Source organism: Copadichromis virginalis, linkage group LG10 (assembly GCF_057382275.1).
Source record: "Copadichromis virginalis isolate Kocher_CV1m ecotype Utaka linkage group LG10, C_Virginalis_male_GT1.1, whole genome shotgun sequence".
Classification (NCBI taxonomy): Eukaryota; Metazoa; Chordata; class Actinopteri; order Cichliformes; family Cichlidae; genus Copadichromis; species Copadichromis virginalis.
In genome coordinates this window covers 3,897,119-3,920,272 of record NC_140627.1, presented here as the reverse complement: position 1 = coordinate 3,920,272, position 23,154 = coordinate 3,897,119, and the positions used below count along the sequence as shown (strand labels likewise).

Sequence of the window (23,154 nt, the reverse complement as noted above, 5' to 3'; positions counted from 1 at the left end):
GTAGTCTTGTTTTGGTTTAAAATACAATTGCATTGTAATAATATATAAGAGAAAAGATGCATTGTTTTAGTGCAATTTATCAAACAGAGTCAAAGTATCTTAGAACAAGAAGAGGTCCAGGATTTATTTTTGAAAGCAATCATCAAATCTGTGTCAGAATTCCAGAAAAGATTATCGGGAACATATTAATGCGCCATGAAGATCTATAAAAAATGTGTTCACACCTACAGAGGGGGAAAAAAGACAATAGCAAAATGAAGGGATGAACAGATTTTATGAGACAAAACCACATTTCATATTTTCACAGATACATACTGGCAGATGTAGCTTTACATTCTTCAAATATACATCGAATTGTGCAGATTTTGTGCCGCACTGTGTACATGGATGTCTTTAGAACAGATCCTGCATCACTGCTGCTCTTTCTCACTGTGCACAGGGCTGCACTTGAGTGCCCCAAAAAATTGCACAAACCTTTATTTTTACTCACATTAATTATTCACATCTGTCCAATTTTTTTGATGCACCGTATGCTGCTTGGATAGGAGAACTTTAGTTGGTTGCTCTAAGAAAAAGCCAAGAATACAGTATACATCTTTTGTTGTTGTTGGTACTCTGGTTACTGTGTGTACAGAAGGAGATGTAAAGCATTTGGATGACTTCTCAGTATGGATACAGTCTGGAGCCCTTCAGCAACGATTCCTTCTTGCAGCAAAGTGTCAGTATGAAGGCTCCTGCAGCTCATTCCCATGAGGAGCGCAGTACACTCAAAGACTAACCCTATGTTTAATGAAGGTTTCGGCCATGTTTACATAATCCATAAATACTTTATTGTATGTTACTGTTATATGCAAATTACAACCACCACATTTGTTACACAACCTTAGAAGGCTTCAGCATGGAGAATATGAAGTTGTTACTGCTGCTGCTACCTTGTGACGATAATGCTCTGGCTTTTCAGCTCAACTCTGAGAAGAAAGACGGTAATAAACCACTCGTTTATCTTGTAGTTGAAATCAGTGTGTGGTGTCAGTGGGTGTGTGCAGGTATGCGTGTGTCCACATCAATTCCACGTCAAGTTTTGCATCAGCAAGTTTGGAGGTTTATTTAATGTCATAGCAGCAAGTTTTAATGTAAGGTAACAAAGACATACACACATGTAAGACCATCAATCAATGAAGGAAACAGATTTTTGCACATTTTTTTTCTCTTCAGTCACGTTTATGCTGCCTATTTAGTTCGTTGACTGCTGTAACATAGTGGAAAATACCCCCCCACCCCCCTCCCCCTATGTGTTTCATAAAAGTAATGGGAAGCAAACATTTCAAATGCACATGGTAAGGCAGGCTAAGTATCTGCCACGAATCAGAACAATCACAGCCACATGAAAATACCAAAGCATCTAATTAGATGACTGAGAATATGTATTGCAATGGCAGACGAGTGTCAGGTCAAACAAAACATTATTCATGATTAAAGGACCAACTGTTTCCCGCTGTTCCAGCAGATTTCATGACATGGCACTTATGTAAAAGCAAACAGTGTGTGACAAATAAAAAACAAAAGAACATTCACATTGTAGCAAAACTTCTCTGTTCGCAATCTTGTAATGTGAAAGTGGACTTTTGGTGTTTTCAGAAAGGAAGACTGTTAAGAAGTCATTTTACACAACTGAAGAAGTGCAATTCGACAGTATGGAAAAACTTTGTGTTGCGAGTCATTCTCACAGCACAAATTTCAGGAGATTCGCAGTTTCTCATTAGCTCCAAAATAAGCACTGTAAAGACTATTTGGACCTATGTGTGGAAAAATAACTCACATATACGACAAACGAGCACTATTTTATAAAACAAAATAATCACTGTGATGACAAAATACTTTTATTCCCTGAGCAGCAGGTAGTGAACTGCCCAGGCTAGTTGATCCTGTTGTGTGTGTAATCCATAAACTGAGCACACCTCCCACAGTAACACTGGCTACTCAATCAGCTAATATTACATGGGGCAACTCTTCAGTCTGATATAATAAATATATGCATATAAAAATACAACAAGCATACCTACAGTACACCTGCTGCTCTTCCCCAGTACAACGTATTTAATACATCTAGATACTGGTGTACTTGTATATACACTGTGATAATTAATAGTGACTCCTAATTTGCATAATTTGTATTTAAATGTAATAAACATTAATATATTTGAGTGATGACTGATTTTATTTGTGGATTAATACAAATGTTTTAATTTTTACCGATTCAGAGTATGGTTTTATTAGAGCACAGGTTTTATTGGTATACATACAAAGATAGGTCTATACACTTCATGACTTACATGTAACTCGTCTTTGACAAATAGATTCCAATTGCTTTGAAGGTCAAACGAAGGACAAAGGGCACAGAGAGGTCTCGTCTCTCACACACCTGCTCAGGTTTTGACATTATGGGGAGGGGGGTACCTGAAATCAGTACATTCTGTGGAAAAGAAATAGCAGTGATACAGTACAAACAGCAGCAGGGCCATTTGGCTTCTTCCTCTCATGCTTACTGCAGAGAGAACACAACTCTGCTTTTTCAAACAACCCTCGGGATTTTGAGAAGTCGTCTATGACAGCAAATACAACCCACCCACCCGCTCACATTAGATTATTGCAATTTCAGTGCTGCCTGATTTATGCCAAGAACACAGAAATAAAGGCAAGTTTAACAGGTGCACTAAGACTATTTCATGCAATGTTCTGATTTTTTGTCATGTACACAAAGGGATCGTCTCAGGCTTAGTGTTACTTTGAGCGTTGCCACTTTGAACATGCCTTGGGGTGATGGATCAGAATTTGAAGGGATGCTCTTCTCTGGACACGGATCGTTACGGATAAATCATAATGAGAATCAGAAGAAGTGAAAAGAAAAGAACTGTGGAAATGACACCAGTGAAGTCAGTTGGTAACACAAGCATTCCGTTATATTAAGATGAGTCAAAGCTAGCCATGTGTCGGGATTAAATGTCACTATGATTAGTATACAGATGTGTCAAGTGTTTAAGGTGCACAACTGCCTGGAGTAAGCTTACGTGGAGGTGACAAAAAAATGAGAGAATTTACAGCTGCTTCTACATTACTTCTTATTTCCTTTCCCCCATTTCTCTCACCGACAAAGAGGAAACATAAAAAAGTATATTGCTTCAAAAACATTTTTCTTTTTTTACTATTGAGAAACATTTCATTCGCCACTTCTCAGGTTTGTCTAGATAGACAGAGCATTACATTATCAGTCAAAGATACATAAACAAAGATGCTGTGAATCCGAGAGATTAAACGATCAACAATAGGAAGTGACAGTGACTAATTCTTGGGACCATTTGTTGGAGTCTGTCTGCCTGTTTGTCCACCCGGCCGGCCTCCTATCTACCAGCAGGTGGCCCACCGCAAGCACTGATGTATTTCCTGGGTGAAGGGGGAGAGGCTGAGAGATTAGTCTGTCACAGTTACAATAGTCAATCAAAGGACCGTGGCCTCGGTGTGTTCCAGCTGTGTGACCGAGGACCTGCAAACCTAACTGCACATGCTCTCCATCCATCCCTGCCTCCTATGCTGTTTGTCAGTGAGTAGCAGTAAAACAAAAAAGGGCTTCTCATTTGCTCTTTCCAGACGTGCTGGAGCCCCCCGCCCCACCCTCCAGCTTGTCAGCAATTTCAGATGTGTCTAACTTCTCAGAGCCGTCGCCTTTCTCTGATCTCTCCTTCTCAGACCTCTCCTCCCCCTCTACAAGCTCGGACCTCTCTGACCTGGCGTCTGCATCTCCCTCCGACTTCTCCTTCCTCTCAGAGCGGTCAGGATCCATAGATGAGGTGCCTGGCTTATCCCACGTGCCCATGGCCTCGTGCTCAGCTATACAGGTGGTGATAGTGGAAGTCCATGCCTTTAGGTCCTCCTACAGAGACCAGGATCAGACAGAGAGCTTATATAAGGAGTCTGCTCATCATATAATGCTTTTTTCTCTTTGCATTTGATTCATTGTGTGGTTTGGGATTTACACATCGCATTGTTACGCATCCAAATCTGAGCCTGCAGCAGATATATGCAAACCATCCAGCTGAAACGCTACATTTTCTTTATTTGAATAAAGTGTCTTCAGGTGGGAAACAATGTAATCAAATTTGCCTTTGACTGAAGGTTGCACCTCTTCTTATTACATCAGTGGTTTGTGGCTTTGTGCTGCACCTCATTCACACAAACCGAACCCATCAATTACTAAGTGGAAAGAGTTCAAACTATAAAGACAGAACCAAGAGTAGAAGAAGTATTTAGGTTCTGTACATGCCAAATACTGCAAGAATGTAAAATGAAGTATTTTCATTTCATTTACTTAAAATTGCACTTGATCTAAGGGACTGAGAGATGGTTAATGTGTTGTGGAGGATTGTTTCCTGCTGCTGCTGGGATCATTGTCCTGTTGCATGACCCTATTTGAGTCAGGCTTTAGTGGTTGGACACATGAGCTCATATTTGACCCTAGAATATTTCTGGATACGACGCAACTCAAAGTGTTCACATCACTGCAAAACAACTTCAAAACATTTGGAAATGGCTTCATAATCATTCCAAGAATGATGGGCACCAGTAATTATTTCACTAAGATCATTGCTGATGTCTTTCCCTTTTTGTGTTAACATGCACTTGAATGGTCCAAACAGTCAAAACGTCAGTATTTATAGAGCTGTTCACACTTGCTCAAGATCTATTAATCTATTAACACATTTGATTAGCAGGACCTGCCTGCAACCTACCCTTTAATTCATATGGAAGCAGTAACGGTGTACTTTTAACATAATGCTGACATAAATACTACACTGAATACTACACTCCCTAAGGAAATTATGTGGCTGCAGTGGCTTCAAGACAGTAACAGTAACAGACTGAACTAATTAAATAACACAATATATTACATAGTTTACAAAATATAAGGAATAGCTCATATATATACAAATAGCTCAATTATAAATTTCCAGAATATTACAGAGGTTAGATATATATGACTGACATTTTACTCTAACCTGTAAAACTTTGTTATTTGTTATTTTCACTACAGAGCGTGTGCAAAAGGGTGTAACTATTGCACTGTGTACTGTGTATTAGATGGAGGAGTTGTACAAGGAGATAACCACAGGCAGGAATGATTTCCTGTGTCGCTCACTGGTGCATTTGTGTAACATCATTCTCTTGCTCAACATGCTCCTCTATGCTGTCCTTGTGTGATTTTAGTAATCCAGTGGCATTAAAAAGAGACAAACTGGTAATATTATAATCAAAATGTGTGAAAATGTGTTGGATACAAGTTAAAGAAACGTCATTCTGTTATCTGTGAAGTTCCATTAACAAACCAAAACCAACATTTCTGTTGTTCTAGATCTTCAGTACCCTCTTGTCAATAGTAACATATCACATACACATGTGGCCAGACGTTTACATAGACTCATCATGGGTATGAATGTTACGGTAATGGAATGATTATACAGCAAACATCTTCACTGACTTTAAAAACAACAACTAGGTTCACAGATGACAAATATCTTTGATGAGAAGATCCAGAATGCTAAATACAGGCTCAAATACACCCCTGCTACTATTTGGTGAAATATCTCTTAGCAAGCTGCAGGGACACCAGATGGGTTTTGATCGCTATCAACAAGCAACAAGCTTCCAGCAGAACTGTGGTTGGGCATTTGACAACTCTTGTCAGATTTGGTAGAATTCATTCAAACTGGTTGGTTTTCTGGCCCTGCTTTTGAGCCCAGTCCATACATTTTCATGATGGTTGAGGTCAGGGGTGTTGAGTTTAAAGATGCTGATTTTGGAGCAGGGGCTTCTTTTTTGGTCAGAACCCTATTAGTCCAGTGGTGACACATCTGAATTACTTGTATTTATGTACAATTGTTTAAACTGATGATCTTGGAATGTGCTGTTGTTTAGAAATGCTTGTGTAAATCTTTAATCCTCATTTTTAGATATTTATCATGTTCCTTGGACGTTCCCTTTGTTGCAAGTATCGGTCAATCCAATGAGTGATGCCTTTTTATGCTGGTAAAGAGAAACTACCAACCAGTCATGATCACTAACAAGAAGTTAACAGGGCCTTGACCTATCAAGTTAAGACATTGAAGAGCCTTTAGCACCACTTATTAAAAGGTTTAAAGTGAGCTTATATGTATTATTTTGACAATTTTGAAAATAAAAATCCAAAAGAATTCAAACTTGTGCTCCTAGTTTTTGCCTTTTAATGTCATTAAAGACATATGCTGTATAATCGTTCCACCCTGAAACAAGAAAAAGCCAGAGAAACAATTAAAAGCCCAAAATGACCATGCCATTCATGCCCAAGGTGAGGGTATGTAAATTTCTGGCCAATACTTTATATAGTATTTACCTGAAAAGCGATTTCCTAAAACAGCTTGACAGTGTATTTTTAAACAAATGTTATTGAAACTGGAGTAAATAGTTGATTTGTTCGGCATATTTTGAGTCTGGTAGCAGGGCAACCTGTGCAGATCAGTGCCCACGTTTAAGGTAATGTTCAAGATAATGAAGGAAGGAGCCAGCCGGTGTAATGCTGTAGATTATTACTTTAATCAAAATTGTTTTTGCAGAACAATGAGCAGCAAATACATTTATTGATGATCTTTGTCTTTTCATGAGTTTGATAATGTACTGACTGATCAGAATGCTCCATGTCTTTAAGTTCTAACATACTAACACCAGTAAGTTAATTGACCTTACCAAGTTACAAATGTATCTTACCTCATCTTTTGCATGAAACACGAAGTTGTTTCCATCGTTCACTCTGTTGCACAGAAAATCAATAGGGACTTGTCAGTTTTTATGCATTTGCATGTATTTTATAGCCATGTGGTTAATCAATAATTTAAAATCTTTTAATAGGCAATAACCTTTAAAGACATATTACACTTTTCAATATAAACTCAGTAAAACCACAATTTGAAATCACAGTTACTGGCAATAAAATTTGCCATAATAATATGAATAATTCTTACTGAAGGATGAAGACATTTTTCTTCTTCTTGTATCCCATCGACGGATCAAACGAGCAGTTACTAAGGTCAACAGGAGGCTCTCCGTTGTATGTTGTGTTGTGGTTCCTGGCATCCTTATAGAAGGTCAGCTTTCCATCTTTCAGCACACAATATACGTTCACCCAGGACTTGCTGGAAAATCACAATGAGACATCAAACAGATTTGTAATGCATTTCTGCAGATAAGTTGGGTCACATCAGTTATTTTTGTTTCAAACAATACACATTTAAATTTTAGAATAACTAATAAAAATCAATGAAAATTTGCAATCAACCTGTCAAGCTCTCTGTTTTCCCAAATCAAATATGCCGTTTGTTAGGTTTGTAGCATAAACCTATTCGCTGGAACGTTAAGACAATATAATTACACTGCAAGCAAGACACAAGTAGGCAAACTTCTTCATGGTACTCGTGCACGGGAGAGAACCGGACAGGCACCGTTCCTTCGCTTGACCCCAGTAGCTCTCGTCCGTCCTCCCATACACTATCCTTTTATTGAGGTTACATGAATATGCATAGGTTCATTAACATACGACGTCTACATACAAACAAAGAGTACCTTGCCTGTGTGTGTGTGTGTGTGTGTGTGTGTGTGTGTGTGTGTGTGTGTGTGTGGGGACTGCTGATCAAAGGGTCAAACATCCTTGGTCAGGAAGAGGGTAGCCTCCCCCTCACCCTAGATGGTTCATCCTAGATAACACGGTGAGGAAGTCCTGCAGTTCATCTAAACAAAGAGCACTTAGACTAGAACAGATGCAACTACGTTAATCCTACCATAAAATAATAAGACACGGTATGACCTCTCATGCTCCCAAAGTGCTGTCTAATACACACAAAGTTTGCAGACTATCAAGGATCAAAACCTCTACCAATCTACAACTAATTACAAAACTCTAAGCATATATAAGTAAATATTTCTAAGCATAAATGACAATCAACAATACAAATCTAACACCGTTAACCAAGATAAACCACTTGAATCAAACATGCAAATGAATCTTTGGAAAATCCTTTCTGCTGGTTTTGGAGGCAAAAATATTTAACTGTCCAAAAACATATAGATCTAACTATACTGTCGCTCTGTGTCATAACACATATATAGTGTGACTGACCAGGACTGAAAGCTAATCGTCGATGGTTTCTTCAAAGTTCATGACACATGCTAACATTGATAGCATTGATAACATGATAGCTGGATCCGACTGAGGTCAGTTTAATAAATTAGTCTTCAATGAAGACAGTCAGCTCACTCTGGTCAAAGATAGTAACGACAGTGAGCGTGAAGGTTGCTTCTAGACAACCTGCTTTCTTTTCGCAAACACAAAAGTAATACCCTGCTGGCTGAAACCATAAGCTATTTGACCTGGTTTGCACAGTTTTCCATAGTTTGCAAATTTTTGATCAGACCTTTAATGAGGCAGTTGTTATTGCTGGGGTGGTGTTTGTCTTTTGTTCATGACTTCTTTACCTGTTTGGGCTTCGCTGCTGAGCTTCAAGGTCAGAGCTGGTGGCCTTTTTTCGGTAGAGGGAACCTTCGTTGTGGGCAGTGTGTGAAGGCGGCTGGGGTGTTGTTGGGGCTCCAGTTGCCGGGGCTGAGCGGGATCGTCGAGTCTCCTCAGGCTCTTTTGGACGGGGCCTTCTCCTTGGTTTGGGACGGTCTCGGGCACGAGGACGTCCATCAAAACGGGTCACGGGTGCTGAGAGGCTGCTAGGAGGTCGATAAGGCTCTCCTCGTGCCTGAAAAACCCGATAACAAAAGAGAGAATATTGCATCTATACATAATTTAAACTAAAGTGACACCACAATACTGTGGTGTGCAGTATGTAAACTCACATGTGCTGCCTCTCTCTCCTGGACCTGCTCTACAATCTCTGCCATGGTATTTCTCTTCTCCCTGGATGGACAGCAAACATGAGTCACCCACACAGCAAACACAATCGTTACGTAACCTCCAAATGATAACGATCATGCTGGACTGTGCTGACTGGGCAAACTGTAAAGAAACCACTCATTCACATACCCTGAGCGCTTGTCAGAGCCCTCCTTAGCAGAGCCCTCCAGGTCACTCGAGTCCTGCCTCTGCAGCCTCTGCTTGCCGCTCCCCTCCTGTTCACTAGACGACTGCCTCTCCAGGCGCCTCCGGTAACGCTCTTGCCGCACAATCAGCGGCAGCTCATTCAGCCTCGCTTGAATTTCCTGTTCGCTGGAGGTCTGTCTGCCCAGCTTGTACTCCCTTTCTCTCCTCAGATGGTCCATCTGAGGGTCAGAGCGGCTGCCACGGGGATCTCTCTGGAGGCGGCCGTGGAGGAGCTCCAGCCCTGACTCTGGCCCCATCATGTCTGCCATCGGGATGTCGCCAAACTGTTCACGCTGCACTCTGCTGGCTTCGAGAAGAGGGTTTACAGCCTTGTGGATGTGGTTGATTCTAGGCTGCATGAAGTCAGCTTTCAGGTGCTGCCATGCATATGCCATTTTAGGGTCCATGATGCCACCACTCTGTGCCAGATATCCAGAGCTGCCCAGGCTTCCACTGCTGTAATGATTTTGTGCCAGATAGCCTGAGCTACCCAATCCGCCAGCGCTCTGATAATTCTGTGCCAGGTATCCAGAACTCCCCATATTAGACTGCTGTGCCAAAAACCCAGAACTTCCCATATTGGGCTGTTGTGCCAAATACCCAGAGCTCCCCATGTTGGACGGTTGTGCCAAATATCCTGAACTCCCTAAATTTGGCTGCTGTCCCAAATATCCGGAAGTCCCGATGTTTTGCGGTTGCGCCAGATATCCAGAACTGCCCATATTCTGCTGAGACAGAAAGCCTGGGCTTCCCATACCTCCACTGCCTGGCTGCTGAGCTAGGTTGCCTGAACTTCCTAACCTGCCACTCCCCAGATGATTCTGCATCCCACCCATGCTCCCAGTAGTTAGTCCAAAGTACCCAGAGCTTTCTGCGCTACAAGCAGTTTGATGGTTCAAACCGAGATAGGTGGAGGTGTCTACTCCACCACTCTGAGAGGTCAGTGCTGAGAAACCAGAGTCACTCCCACCTCCGGCTGCCGGGTGGTTCATCCCAAGGTAAGAAGTACCCATCAACTTCCCGCTGCCCTGATCCAGTCCGTGGTAGCCTGATCCATTTATAACTGGACTATAGCCGGCCAGTGCTGAAGACAGTCTCTGGCTTGCAGAGGTGGCACCCAGATCCAAACTGGGCTGCAAGGGCTTCGGTTCAATTTGGGCCTGTACCGTCTGCCTTAGGAAAGAAGAGGTAGCACTGGTTGAGGGAACACTGGGAGTCAGGCAAGATAATGGGAACATCCTTCGGCTGGAGAGTGGGGTCCTTTTCTCCTCCTCTTTTTTCTTCTCAGCCTAGAGAGAGAGTTAGCTACATAACTAATAGCACCATATAAACTTGATTAACGCCACATTTTATGCGATGGTTCCAAAAGATGCAGGTAAAGCTAGTGATTTGTTCATTTCAAACATATGCCAGACAAAACACTAAGCAATGTAGCGCGGAAGGCAGATTGGGTGCAGTGGGATTAGGGTACACCACATGCACTTAATGTCACGAGCCAGATTAAAGCCTGTGATGATGCAAACTCATGGTATGCGCCCATGCCTGCTAAGCAAACACAACACGTAGTCACTTTAAAAAAAAAAACTGTGACTCCGGCAAACTGATTCATTATTTATCTACAGTCAAGCTTACAGCAGAAAGCTGGCGCAGGGAGCTGAAGCGTTCTTTCCAGGTTACAGCAGCCTTGCGGAAGGCCTCGTGGCGAAGGATGAGCTGCTCAACCTCATCAGTTTGGGCTTGGGCTACTCCTCCCTCTTGATGCCTGGTAGTGATCAGCGGCTCCTTGGCCTTTAGCCAGGCTTCTGCTTTTACTGTCTCCTGAGCAAACTGGAATTTTTCTTGCTCTGGAAGTGACAGAAGACCAGCCACACTATTACCAACTCACTACATGCTTAATGCATACTCAGTAGAATCTGTTATTTACATGTTTGTGTATGTATTATGAGGGAATTTTATCATTTATGTTACAGCTTGGATTTCAGTCTTTTTGGTTAAATTGTGTTGAGAGTGAATCTGCAATGTCAGCTCAACCAGAAAAGAACAGTAAGATTCATACATGATTCATGATATATTAAATGCACATAGTGGCATGAAAGGGAAAAACATTTATAGTTTAGGCCCATTTAACATTTAACAGAGTGTTTTGTTAAGTATTCATCTATTAAGTATTCTATTTACTCACTGCGCTGCAGCCGTTCCTGGTGTTTGTCCCATTTTTCAACAAGATCCTTCTGCTTAGTCAGAAGACTGTCCAACTTCTCTTTTATCTGCGGCGACAGGCAGGTTGGTTTCATTACTACATAAAGTAATTGTATGATTTTTATGTATTCTTATATTAACAGTGTGAATATTTTTTGTCAGACCTCCTCTGAAGCAGGGTTGCCAGCAGCAATCAGGATCTTGCCGAGATCTGCACACTGCTGTATGGTCTTGCTGCGTCCATCTATTTTGGCTTTCAGCTCCTGGTGTTGTCTCATCATTCCCTCCAGAGCTGTCAGATCTCTGAGGAACACAGATCATTTTTTTCTGGTTACATTAACCCCCTCACAAAATATTTTAAAAAAGGAATCCTGACAGTTCTACTTCTTAAACAGTTGTTTAACAGCCATATTAGTCTCCTTATTTAGCAGTATTAGCGATGTGATTGTATTGGCAGCAATAGTTTGCAAATCTGTCAAAGAGCAAAAGATTGCCAAAGGGCCTCATGTACCAGCCATGTATATGAATGATTCACACACAAATCAGTGATTGACCAATATTATGTCAGCATATTATAACAATATATATAATACAAACAAATTCAGAAAAACCTCTGATCCGGACGGAGGGACACAATACTGTCAGGCTTTATCACACCAGCCTTCATTTATTACCTGGACGAGTGTGAAAACATTCTTACCCTGCCCCAGACATTCTCTATGGATTGAGTGAAAACATTTGGGTGTCAAAGTTAATATTAAAAAAACTAGCAGACTGCATGAAGAAGAAGAAGAAGAAGAAAAGGAATAAGAATAAGAAGAACACAATCTTATAGCCAGACATGAAAAAAAGAAAATTTTCAAGGGCTTGTGCCAAAAGATGGCACTGCAAGTGATGAGAAAAAAGGATGGTGGGGATCAAAAGTTGAGGAAGGCTCAATTTTTGTAGAGGCATAAAAATGTTAGCTGCATCAAAACACACTACATGTGCATATGTTTCGCCATCTTTGTGGCTCCCATAGTGCTGTATGTTCATGCATATGCTGATATGTGGACATCTGCTGAAAGATTTCAGGCCAAATATGAAAATACTGCAAGTTGGACGGTGGTACTGGTTGGGAACATGACAAATAAAGGCAGTGATTAGAGTGTCAACCTGAGAAGCCCCCAACAAAAAACAAAAACAAACGGTGTAGCAGGTGTCATATGAAATTAGGTCAAAGCGGCACAGAAGACAATATTAACATTTTGTCTTCATTGACCATATAAGACCACAGAAACCTGCAGGTAAAAATGCACTCTCTAAAGCTCTAATTCATCTTTTCCAAACTGTAATAAAGGAGAGCCATACCTTAACAAGCATATGCTACCTTACCTTGGCTCATCCCATCCTATCTGGCCCATGATTCCTTCCATCCACATTAGGTTTTCACGCACCACTGAGAAGAACTGGACCTTATCAGTTACTGAAGTCACTTGGACACGACTGGCCTCACAAGAGCTCAGCAGCTCCTTCCATGCATCCATCACTTCTTGTTCCTTGACCATAATAGCCTCAGCCTTCTCACCAGCATAGATGGTCCTCAGCTGGGCAGCATTCTCCTGCAGCTGCCTCACCTGCATAAAGACATGCGTCACTCTGTTTCATTAATAAAAGATTAGCCTTAGTTTTTAGTCAAAGTTTGCTTTGTCTATGACGTATAATCTATTTTGTGACAAACACAAGTTTGGTGAGTATATCACTTGCCTGTGCAACTAGAAGTTGAAGGGCATGCTCAAAAGAGTGCATGAGTCTCTGCAGGGTGGCTGGATTGGTAATGTTGGCTTGGCACGCCCTCACTTCTGGCAGCTGCTTCATCTTCCCTGCGATCTGAGCCAAGACCTACAACACAGGACAACGCTGTCATCATGAGTGCTTTAAAAATAGAAGCTGCAACTCACGCCCAGACAGTCTACCTGTAATGTTGAGGAAGAACAGGGCACACCTGAGTCACTGTCTGATATCGGATGTGACCATACCTCCTTGCAGTCGGTGAAAAACTTGTGCAGCTGGTGCGATGCTGCCAGCATTTGTCTGCGGGTCTCCATCAGCTCCAGCAGGTCAGCCCACGACTCGTTCAGTCCGTCTTTCCACTCAGCAATAGTGGCCGCGTCTGAGTGGCCACAGTCTATCATCTCGTTCACCATTTTGTTCACTTGCTCCATGCGCTGCTGGCCAATGCTGTTGGTTTCTGATGCAAACTTGGTGAACCTCTCCTGAAGGACCTGAAACGCAAATAAACAACGCAACGCTACAGAGACTCACACAAACATGAATCATTCTTTATTCTCATAAATGTAATGTAATTTAACACAGTGGATGATTTCCACCCTGCAAATACAGAATGCTTTCTCCTGTCCTGACAAATAAGTTCCTCGTCAAAAATGTCTCCAATGAACGTAAAAGGAAAGTCAGATGTATCCTATCAATGCAAAAGATGTTTGTTAAATAAATCTGTTGAGTGACTGAGCAGCTGATTAAAACTGGACCAAATTGCACCACTTCCAGTGAATCCTTGCAGGCCATGGTGCCCCCCTGCAGTTCACCCCATTTAAAACAACTTTTCTCTGATCAGCTGTCCCAGACAGAAAGAACACATGAAAAACAGGTGGGTGGTGCTGTTGTGCTCATTAATTTTCCAATCTCAAAAAAAAAAGTTACACGGTGTAAAGTTTTCACCACAAGATGTCAGTATATTGCAGATTGAAGTCCACTGAGTTTGCTTTCTTACCCCTCCCAATTCAAGCACATGATCCTAGCTATGGCCATGGCTGTTGGTGGAACAAACATGTTGCAGTCAGCCAAGAGAGATCAAAGTTGAAACACAATATACGTCTGTCTCCTTTATGGTATACACTATATAAGTATTCACCCACCCATCCAAATCATTGAATTCTGGTGTTCCAATAACTGTCATGGCCACAGGTGTATAAGATTAAGCAACCAGGCATGCAGCATGCTTCTACAAACATTTGAGAAAGAATGGTGTGGCACTGTATTAGGATGCCACCTGTGCAGTCGTGAAATTTCCTTGCCACGGTTCACAGTTTGGGCTCAGAATTGACTGAGACTAGAACACCTCATGTGTTCCTGTTGTTTGACTAGATGCTAAAACCTTGTAGATATACTGACCGTGACATCCTCGAGGTCCTGGCCTAGCTCAGTGGAACTGGCTACTGCTTCACGCTCAGTGATCCACTTCTCTAACTCCTCTACTTCCTTGTTGAGCTGGTACAGCCAGTACTGCTGTTCCAGCTTCATCTTTCTGTGTTCCACCATGTCCTTCAGAGACACATAGAGGCGGTCTATGTGGGACTGCTGCTTGGTGATCTGCTCACTGTTGAAAGTTAAGACAAAACAAAAGAATACAATTACAATTTCAAAACAATTTTCCGTTAAACTTTAGTACTTAGAATGTGCAAAACAAATTTAGGATAATCTGCAGGGATTATGGCACACCTGTCTGGGTGTCCTAGTTCTAGTAGATGTTGGCATTGCTGAGATAACATGCCTACGGTCTCTGCATATGTCTCCACGGTTTGCTCCAGAGCCAGGTGGGTCTTCAGAAGTTGTAGCGTGCTCGCCTCATCCTGAAAAATAAAACACCATGATCACTTTGATGATAACCTATGGCTGTAAAGAGCAGTGTGAATATTACAGGGGTACATACTGTGCCTTTTTCTTCGCTGGCCAGGTTGAGCTTCTGTCCTGACAGCCAGGATTCCACTTTAGCTGCTTCGCTGTAGTACTGCTGAGCCTGTAGCGCAGCTTCCAGCAACACAGACCTCCTCTCCGTCTCCAGCTGCAGCACCTCCCACAGCTGGCGTACATGTCCCGCCCCCTCACGTACAAATTCCACCTCAGGAGTTCTCAGTGAAGCAATGATTGCTGCCCGATCAAGAACCTCCTCAATACGAGCCCGCCGCCCTGTCAGCTCCCTCTGGATTGCCTACAGAACCGATGAGAAAGTTCTCAGTCTTATCAGAATGTGGATTACATTTCAGCTGACCATGGCCAAAAGTCATCCCTGACTTACCTGGTTCTTTTTGATATACTGCTGTACGCTCTGGAGGTTGTTTCCATAATCCTTACAAGTAGCTAAAGGAAGCCTCTCCTGAATCCACAGCTGCCAAACAACCACAGTGGGGTTATTAAATATTTCAGAAGGCATGTTTACGATCAAACGTAGACCAAACACGGAAGCGATGGCAAAGACATGATATATTTACTTTGCAAATTTTGAATATGAAAAAGCAATTATGTGTGATGATATTGTAACAACCATACTGGCACATTTTATAAGCAGTGTTTAAATTTAAGACAAAATATATGAAACAAGAAGAGGAGGGACTCACTATCTCATCTTCCAGGTCCTGGGCGACTTGATGCATCTCTTTGGAAGCCAGCAGGATGCGGCGTCGCTCCTTCAGGGGCTCGATGAGGCGGACTATACGGGTCTCCACTTCGCCTGACTGCTCGCCGACCTCCTTGTCACCTGCCATCAGCCCTCGCTGGGGTAGGCAGAGCCCCTGCAAGCTTCCAAGCTCTCCCACATCCTTGTAAAAGTCCCCTATCTGAGACTCCATAGCCTTCACCGGATAGAAAGGAAAGGTCATGTTACAACCATATGAAGGATGGACAAACACAGCACGTCAGCTGTTTCCCTAACAGAACATTTCAGGGTTATATAACAGGTGCATTTTTGAATGCCTCTGAACCCCATGTTTGAGAGCAGGCCACTACAAGGGCCGCTGTGGGCTATTTATTGAAAATTTTCAACTATACAGAAAAATGTTGCAATTTAAGCCAAACTATACAAGAAGGCTCCACACTTCAGTGGAAATATGCACCTACATCCAAGGTGGTGTTAACCAATAATAATTAATTACAGCTTTCTTGATATGTTAAACACATTTGGTTGAATTTTATGTTGCGCTGGTTTAAGAGACAAGTTCAGACCAAGAGGAGGGCCTTGGGACTTGCCTGAAATTTCTGGAGCTGTTCATTGAAGGTTGGCAGGTGGTGTGCCTGTTCCAGCTGGGGGGGCTGCTGCTCCAGGTGGGAGAGCTGATTGTCGAGGTCTGAGTAGCTCTTCACTGCTGGCTCGGGTTTGTTATTTTCAAAGAGCTGGCGGGCCTTGGCCTTGGTCGTGGTCTCCAGGTCAGACCAGCACTCCCTAATCTCCTCCAGCTTCTGCTGCACCACTGAACGGAGCTCAGGTTTCTCCTGGATCAGCTCCTGACCTTCCTGCAGAAAGAAAGTGCAAGTGTTAGGGTAGGTTTTTAGAGAATGGTGCATAGTCGTGAAGTTTTATTAAAATTACATTATGTGTGGCACTGTCACTTCCTGGCCAAGTGATTTTGTTGCTTCTCGCTCTTGCACTCCTTTAATGTCAGGTTTTGCTTCAATGGAAGGCTCCTACAGATCGCCTTGCTTGCTACTAGAAATCTATAAGTTGCACGATGCTGCAAACAACTGTCAATTCAATTCAGTTCAATTTTATTTATACGTCACCAAATCACCAAATTCATCAGACTTGACATGTATCGTAAATCAACTTTCCTTTTGAAAGCATTTTTTTCATGAACCTTTTATTGATTCATTTCACCAAATGAATATTTAGAATTGAATAAACACACTAAGCCACAAACCTATAGATCCTTTTCCCAAGTCTGTATGCATTCTTGTATTTCAGGAAGGAGCTGGGAGAACAACAGATAGAAAGTGAGTGGCTAAATTTGGTTTTGTCCCCAAAATAGCTCAGCACGACAGAGCTCCACGCCAAGGCTGCAGCCCCCCGCTTGCAGAGAGGCAGGTGTACGGAGCAAAGTTTGGCCTTGGGCTGACCTAAAAATGGTATATGGCAAGTCTGATAAACCCCCGTTCTGCCCTTCGCTCATACTCCTCTTCTCTCCCCTAAATATTTGAGCTCTGTTCATGACATGATGTGGATGAGGAGATTTGATGAGATCAAAGCTTGTGGTGCTTCCCTTTGTGTCAGTTCTTCCCTAGAATAGATAATTACCAGTCTCCAACTACAGTGAGACTTAGGGGAGTAGGAGGCGTTTTCCTTCTATGACAAGGTACTCCTTCGTGATTTGAAGCACCAGAAAATGCTGCACTTTTTAAGGAAACGTCCTGTTCTGGCTTGCTCTGGATGATGCATTGCTTATTTACTTCCGTCCTATTATCACATCAGCCATGTGTATGGTGGGGTGCATCTTCTAAATCCTGCTTCTCTCATTTATCTTTCACAGAGTTGAACCTATATCCTATGGCTTTCATAATGCAGTGCTGCATTCCTTCTTTTGGCACAGTCTGCTAAACTGCTGCTAGCGCTCACTCGCTCACATCCCTCGCTCTCCCTCTCATAATGCAGAGCCAGCAGAAAGCAGGTCTTTCTCACTCTCTTTTCTCTTGGCTTTACTGACACACAGAGTGAGGCAGAAGGAGAAGAAATCAGAGAGGGGGTGGACAAAGGAGATGAGAAAAGGCAGACTAAAGGAAGAAGGGAATCGAGAAGAGAAAGAATCAAAGGTTTATGGTGCATACAGCCCAGGCACAGTCAGATCCAAAGGGTATCTGTGAAGGGAATTTTTGGAGGCCATCGTAGCTGACATAGTACCATATTTTAATGGCTACCACAAATAAATCACGCCATTATGGCAGCATTGTGTTGCCAAATTCTGCAGGCTTCCATTTAAAGCTGATGCAGCATAATTCAAAAGTGGGTGGGATTAAAGAGCTTGTTTCATTCCACTTGCAAAAACAACAGTGTATTCACACCACACAGATCGATGCACTGTAGGTGTGAATACACTCTTCTGCTCTGCAACTTGGACTATTATCTGCTGAACACCTGCCGCTAATGAATCTTTAAAAAATTACTTATTGTACAATTGTGGTTAAAAAGTGCATGAATTTTGGCCAGTTTACCCACTGTAGAGTCCACATGTCATGTTCAGACCAGTAAAACAGATTATGTAAGACTAGAAGAAACATATGCGAGAACAAAAACAAAGATTTGTTATTCTGTTCAACAGTCACCTCAAGGTAGACCCTACAAGCGCTTAAATTCAGTGAATTCCAGCGCTTAATTTGAGATTACATTATTAACTGTTAATAGTGTGGCAAATCATCACTATTCAATTCAATTCAGTTTTATTTCTATAGCACCAAATCACAACAACAGTTGCCTCAAATCACTTTATATTGTAAGGCAGACCCTACAATAACACATACAGAGAGAAAAGCAACAATCATATGACCCCCTATGAGCAAGCACTTTGGCAACAGTGGGAAGGAAAAACTCCATTTTAACAGGAAGGAACCTCCGACAGAACCAGGCTCAGGGAGGGGCAGGGTAAATGCCCCTTAAGTAGTTTTATTCAGTCTTATATAAGCATATGGGACATGTATTAAGAAATTATATATGCTGAGCCTTTAATGTGGTACAAGATGGCAGTGTGACTTCCTCTAATGTATGGTTTGGAGATGGTGGCACTGACTAAAAGACTGGAGGTGGCAGAGTGGAAGATGTTAAGATTTTCACTGCGAGTGACCAGGATGGACAAGGTTAGAAATGAATACATCACACTGATGGCTCACTGGCTTTTGAGATAAACTTTGAGAGGCAAGGCTGAGATGGGCTTTAATGTGATTTTCACTTTCCACTGTTGCCATTTGTAAAATTGAATTTGACGCCCTTGACCTCTAAAATAGGTAAACAATTAGAAAAAAGGTCAAGACTTGGATGATTACTTAGTTAAAGGGGCTAGTGGAGTTTCCATATGGAGAAACCTGGCTAGAGAATACAATATGAAGAATGATTGAGTTAATCTGAATATTTGTGTTAGCACAAATACACAGAAAAATGTGCAATAATTTGTCCAAATATTGGGCAAAGAAGATCATGTCTTCCTTTGGAAAGCAATCTGCTGTGCATGTATAGAACATGTGTATCCATACAAACTAAAAAGGTGTATAATAAGAATAAGTGAGCTCTGTATCCGTAAAAGAGTTAGAGTTGCTAACACAAAGCAGTTTGATGGATGTACTAAAAGAACACGTTACTGGCTCAGGTTGACCCTAAAGCCAGAATTGTCTTTGCCATATATGTGATTTCTTTTAATCTAGCAAGATCACCATAGTAACTTGTGCTGAACACACAACCTCGTCTGGAGCTGGTTATGTTCAGGATTTTTGCTGTTTTCTGTCGGTTCATATGCTTCATACCTGAGGAGGAGGAAAGCCATGCGGCAATTTTACAACATGCAAACTGTATGTTTTCTTAATGTACAACTCTAATCTGCTTCCTGTAGTGTAGCTAACTAGTCTATTAGTAGGTTACTTGTGACAAAGAACATAAATAATATTAGTTTCACCTTAATCTGGCAACAGACAGGAAAATGCCACAGAGGAATGGACTGAATGTCCTAAATGTCTAAATATGTTTCAAGTTTCAGATCTGTAAAGGACTGGTGAACAGCAGTCACAAGTCATAAAATAAATATATTAACTCAATAATTCAGAAGATTAATGGTTCTTTTGCAACATCACTAACTGATGTAATTGCAGGCACAAAACTCTTATCGCCTTTTGCCATTTTATTTTTTACGTTCTTTATTCAACTTTCTCATCGATTTCTCTAACGATTTCACTCAGTGCAGCAGACAACATTCAATCTGTCCATTCTGTGCAAAGGATGAGTGAAATGACATGTCAAATGCCCACTTACTGTATATGTGACAGTGCGCAAATCCTGAGGCAGCCAGCCTGGTTTAAAAGCATGGCTTTGAGCCACTTTTACGTTTTGTGAATCAGGTAAAGCAAAGAAAGCTTGGCCATGTTGACCAGGTGGAAAACAGGGAGATAAACAAGGGGAAGACATGCAGAAAAGGGCCACGCGTTAAACCCGAACCCAGGTCGCTGCACTCCATTTGTGTGGCAGATGGTCCCCAGCTCACCCACAGGGCCAAACCGGCTCCCTGCATGTGCAAGCCTTTGACTTGGATCAAATGAACCAGTGTAGTACAGATATAAAAGTGTAAAGAGCCTGTAGGGTTGACACAAGATTATACATGCCTCTCAAATCTATTTTACAAATAGCGAGCAAACAGAACAGAAGCCAGAAAATGAATTAGTGCCTATTGGTAGGCTTTTTATCACATAAAATAACCAATCAATACAGTGAGTTTGATGAGCTTTCATTAGCTTATGCTTAAAACACAACCTCATCTGGAAAATCCCTGATGTTCCATTCAGAGTTTCAATTTAAAATAATCTATAAGTACCACATTTGCACCTACTTTTATCCTGGAAATATGTTCTAAGAAAAATAAATATTCTTTCCTGAGAGAGTATATTTAATACATTCATCGAGGTGTATGTTGGTAATACCACTGAATAATACCATGCGGTGCAAACTCTGTAAGCCAAGAGTGTTTTACTTTGGTTGAAATGCAACTGATAAAAGAAAGTTTTAAACCAGCTTCCTGGTTTAAACCGCCTGTTTGACTCGGTGTGTCTTCTGCATGGAGTTTGTAAGTTCTCCCTTTTGCCTGCACAGGTTCTCTCCAAGTAGTCTGGCTCCTCATGCAGTTCAGACAAGCTTTTGAAGGTAACTGATGATTCTTAATTGGTTTACACTGGGTCTTTAGATTTAGCAGATTGTGAGTGTGTGTCTGTCTGAAATATACACTGGTGACCTGTCAAGGCTCATTTAGGCTCAGTCAGAATCAGAATACTTTAAGAATAATATTAATACTTTAATAATCCCTAAGGAAGCCCCCATGTAGCCCAAAAAAACAATATGTAAATGGATGGATTTTAGGAGGCTGTTTATTAGTAAGAATATTCAGTCAGTAACCAAAAATGTATGCTATTCCAAATCTTCTCCATTATGCCATGTAACAGTGTTATTCTCAATGGACTTAGTAGTTTTTGATAATTATCTGTAGCACGTTTATAGTTTGTAGAGCCCTAAAACAGCAGAACTGAGTGCACAATGAGTAGTAAAATAAATAGATTAAGTTAGCAGAGTCTGAAGCCTAGCTTAACAAGGAATATTGATAACCACCAATGTGATCCCAGTCATCTCTGACTGGGTTTTGAGGTTTTTGTTGAGTCAGCTACAGAAACAAGAAGCATGGCTATGTTGAACCTGTCAAACTGAAATGTGATTAAAAAAATGAATGAATTCATTAAAAAGTGACATAATGCTAAGATAGCAGTAAATCTGAAGTTGTGTTAAGGCTAATGAAGACTATACTAAAGTAAATACTAGCATGTAACAGTGCTGGGAAGCATATCATTTTTTCAAATATCATTGAGCAAACAGAAGACAGAATGTGACAGTTCACGACATCAACACACAAACATCTGTGAAAAATGAAAATCTAATATTTGCATATTTACAAAAGTATAAGGCCAAACAGGATGTTGGGTGATCCTAGCTTGCCAAAAAAACATTACAAGCTGGAAGGGACTCTGTTGCTACATTCAAGAACAGTAAAAACAGATGGAGGATGACAAAAATAACTTGTGACCAATAGAGGACATGTGTTTGTTGTTTTGTTTTGTCTTTTTCTTTTTTAAATTGCACCTTAACTTAATTTCTAGACTTGTTGCTTCTGTGCTAGGCTGTCACTGTGGGAGGGCCTCATATAACTATCTCACAGAGCTAGATAACCAAAACTGTCAAAGATACCATGTTACTCAGTGGTAACAGGTGTCTTTAGCAGTGACAGAAACATTTTGGCCACACAGTTTCTACTGAAAAGCACAATAGGCACCCAGTTAAAAATTTAAATTGTAGTAAATGGTAAATGGCCTGTATTTATATAGCGCTTTTACTAGTCCCTAAGGACCCCAAAGCGTTTTACATATCCAGTCATCCACCCATTCACGCACACATTCACACACTGGTGATGGCAAGCTACATTGTAGCCACAGCCACCCTGGGGCGCACTGACAGAGGCGAAATTGTAGTACAGCATGAGACCTACTTGACCGCCCAGCTGTCAGTAAACAGTCTTGACATTTGGTTATTGAACACTGTGCTATTAAATAAATCCGTATGAAATATTGTTTAACTCTTGATTTGGATAAAATGTTTCTTGGTCTGCAGCCGTCCTTCAGGGCAATCAAGGCAAGCAGTATTTACTTGTCAAATCTAAAATTAGAGATTATTTAAAAAGAAAGTATTGCAGTCTCTCCTTTCTCCTCAGGCAGTGCTTTCATAAAACTTCTGTCCTGTTTAGATCCATTCTTTACATTACTGCCATCTCATGGCTGCAGTTGGAAAGCTCGGCACTTGGCTTGTGTTGTGCTCATAGGAAACTGCGGCTGTCTCTGTTTCACCGGCATGTCAGTCTCCTTAACAGTGACATGAGCTGGGTAAGATGAGCTCTTTTCTGGTGGTTTGCGGATGCACTTTGGATAAACCTCTAGTCTTTCATGGTAAACTGATGGGAGATCATCATGAGTTGGAAGCTGCCACTGGCTCTGTTTCCACTGCTCTGAAATCAGCTATGACCAGCACTTTTTTGCTGAAACAGAACTAGCATTAGCAAGTAAACAAGCTTCTGTTACTTAGCATAGTAACAGATGAGTTTCTTCTTGCTAACCACTTTGACCAACACGCGTAAAGACTGAGATTAGCAATTCCTTTAAAAAGTGTGCGTGTTAGTCCCCATGGGGAAATAGTTCCTCTGCATTTAACCCATTCAGTACATTAGCTAAGACACTTCTGA

The 23,154-nt window shown here is 41.5% G+C and overlaps 1 protein-coding gene across 3 annotated transcripts in view; it reads right to left on the bottom strand.

Moving 5' to 3' along the window:
• Window positions 1–255: 255 nt before the first annotated feature.
• The window catches only part of sptbn4a (spectrin, beta, non-erythrocytic 4a), a 31,762-nt gene continuing 8,863 nt past the window's right edge, over window positions 256–23,154 (bottom strand). For all 3 annotated transcript variants that reach the window (XM_085469510.1, XM_085469511.1, XM_085469512.1), the window contains exons 3-20: window positions 16,385–16,648; window positions 15,757–15,990; window positions 15,438–15,527; window positions 15,072–15,350; window positions 14,861–14,991; window positions 14,534–14,738; window positions 13,381–13,626; window positions 13,109–13,243; window positions 12,737–12,978; window positions 11,527–11,665; window positions 11,346–11,430; window positions 10,796–11,007; window positions 9,107–10,452; window positions 8,920–8,980; window positions 8,554–8,822; window positions 7,047–7,217; window positions 6,793–6,835; window positions 256–3,928 (exon numbers count right to left, since the gene is read on the bottom strand). In XM_085469510.1, coding sequence (XP_085325636.1) covers window positions 3,629–3,928; window positions 6,793–6,835; window positions 7,047–7,217; window positions 8,554–8,822; window positions 8,920–8,980; window positions 9,107–10,452; window positions 10,796–11,007; window positions 11,346–11,430; window positions 11,527–11,665; window positions 12,737–12,978; window positions 13,109–13,243; window positions 13,381–13,626; window positions 14,534–14,738; window positions 14,861–14,991; window positions 15,072–15,350; window positions 15,438–15,527; window positions 15,757–15,990; window positions 16,385–16,648 — 4,452 coding nt within the window. In that variant the 3' untranslated portion in view covers window positions 256–3,628. The remainder of the gene's footprint in view (window positions 3,929–6,792; window positions 6,836–7,046; window positions 7,218–8,553; window positions 8,823–8,919; window positions 8,981–9,106; window positions 10,453–10,795; window positions 11,008–11,345; window positions 11,431–11,526; window positions 11,666–12,736; window positions 12,979–13,108; window positions 13,244–13,380; window positions 13,627–14,533; window positions 14,739–14,860; window positions 14,992–15,071; window positions 15,351–15,437; window positions 15,528–15,756; window positions 15,991–16,384; window positions 16,649–23,154) is intronic.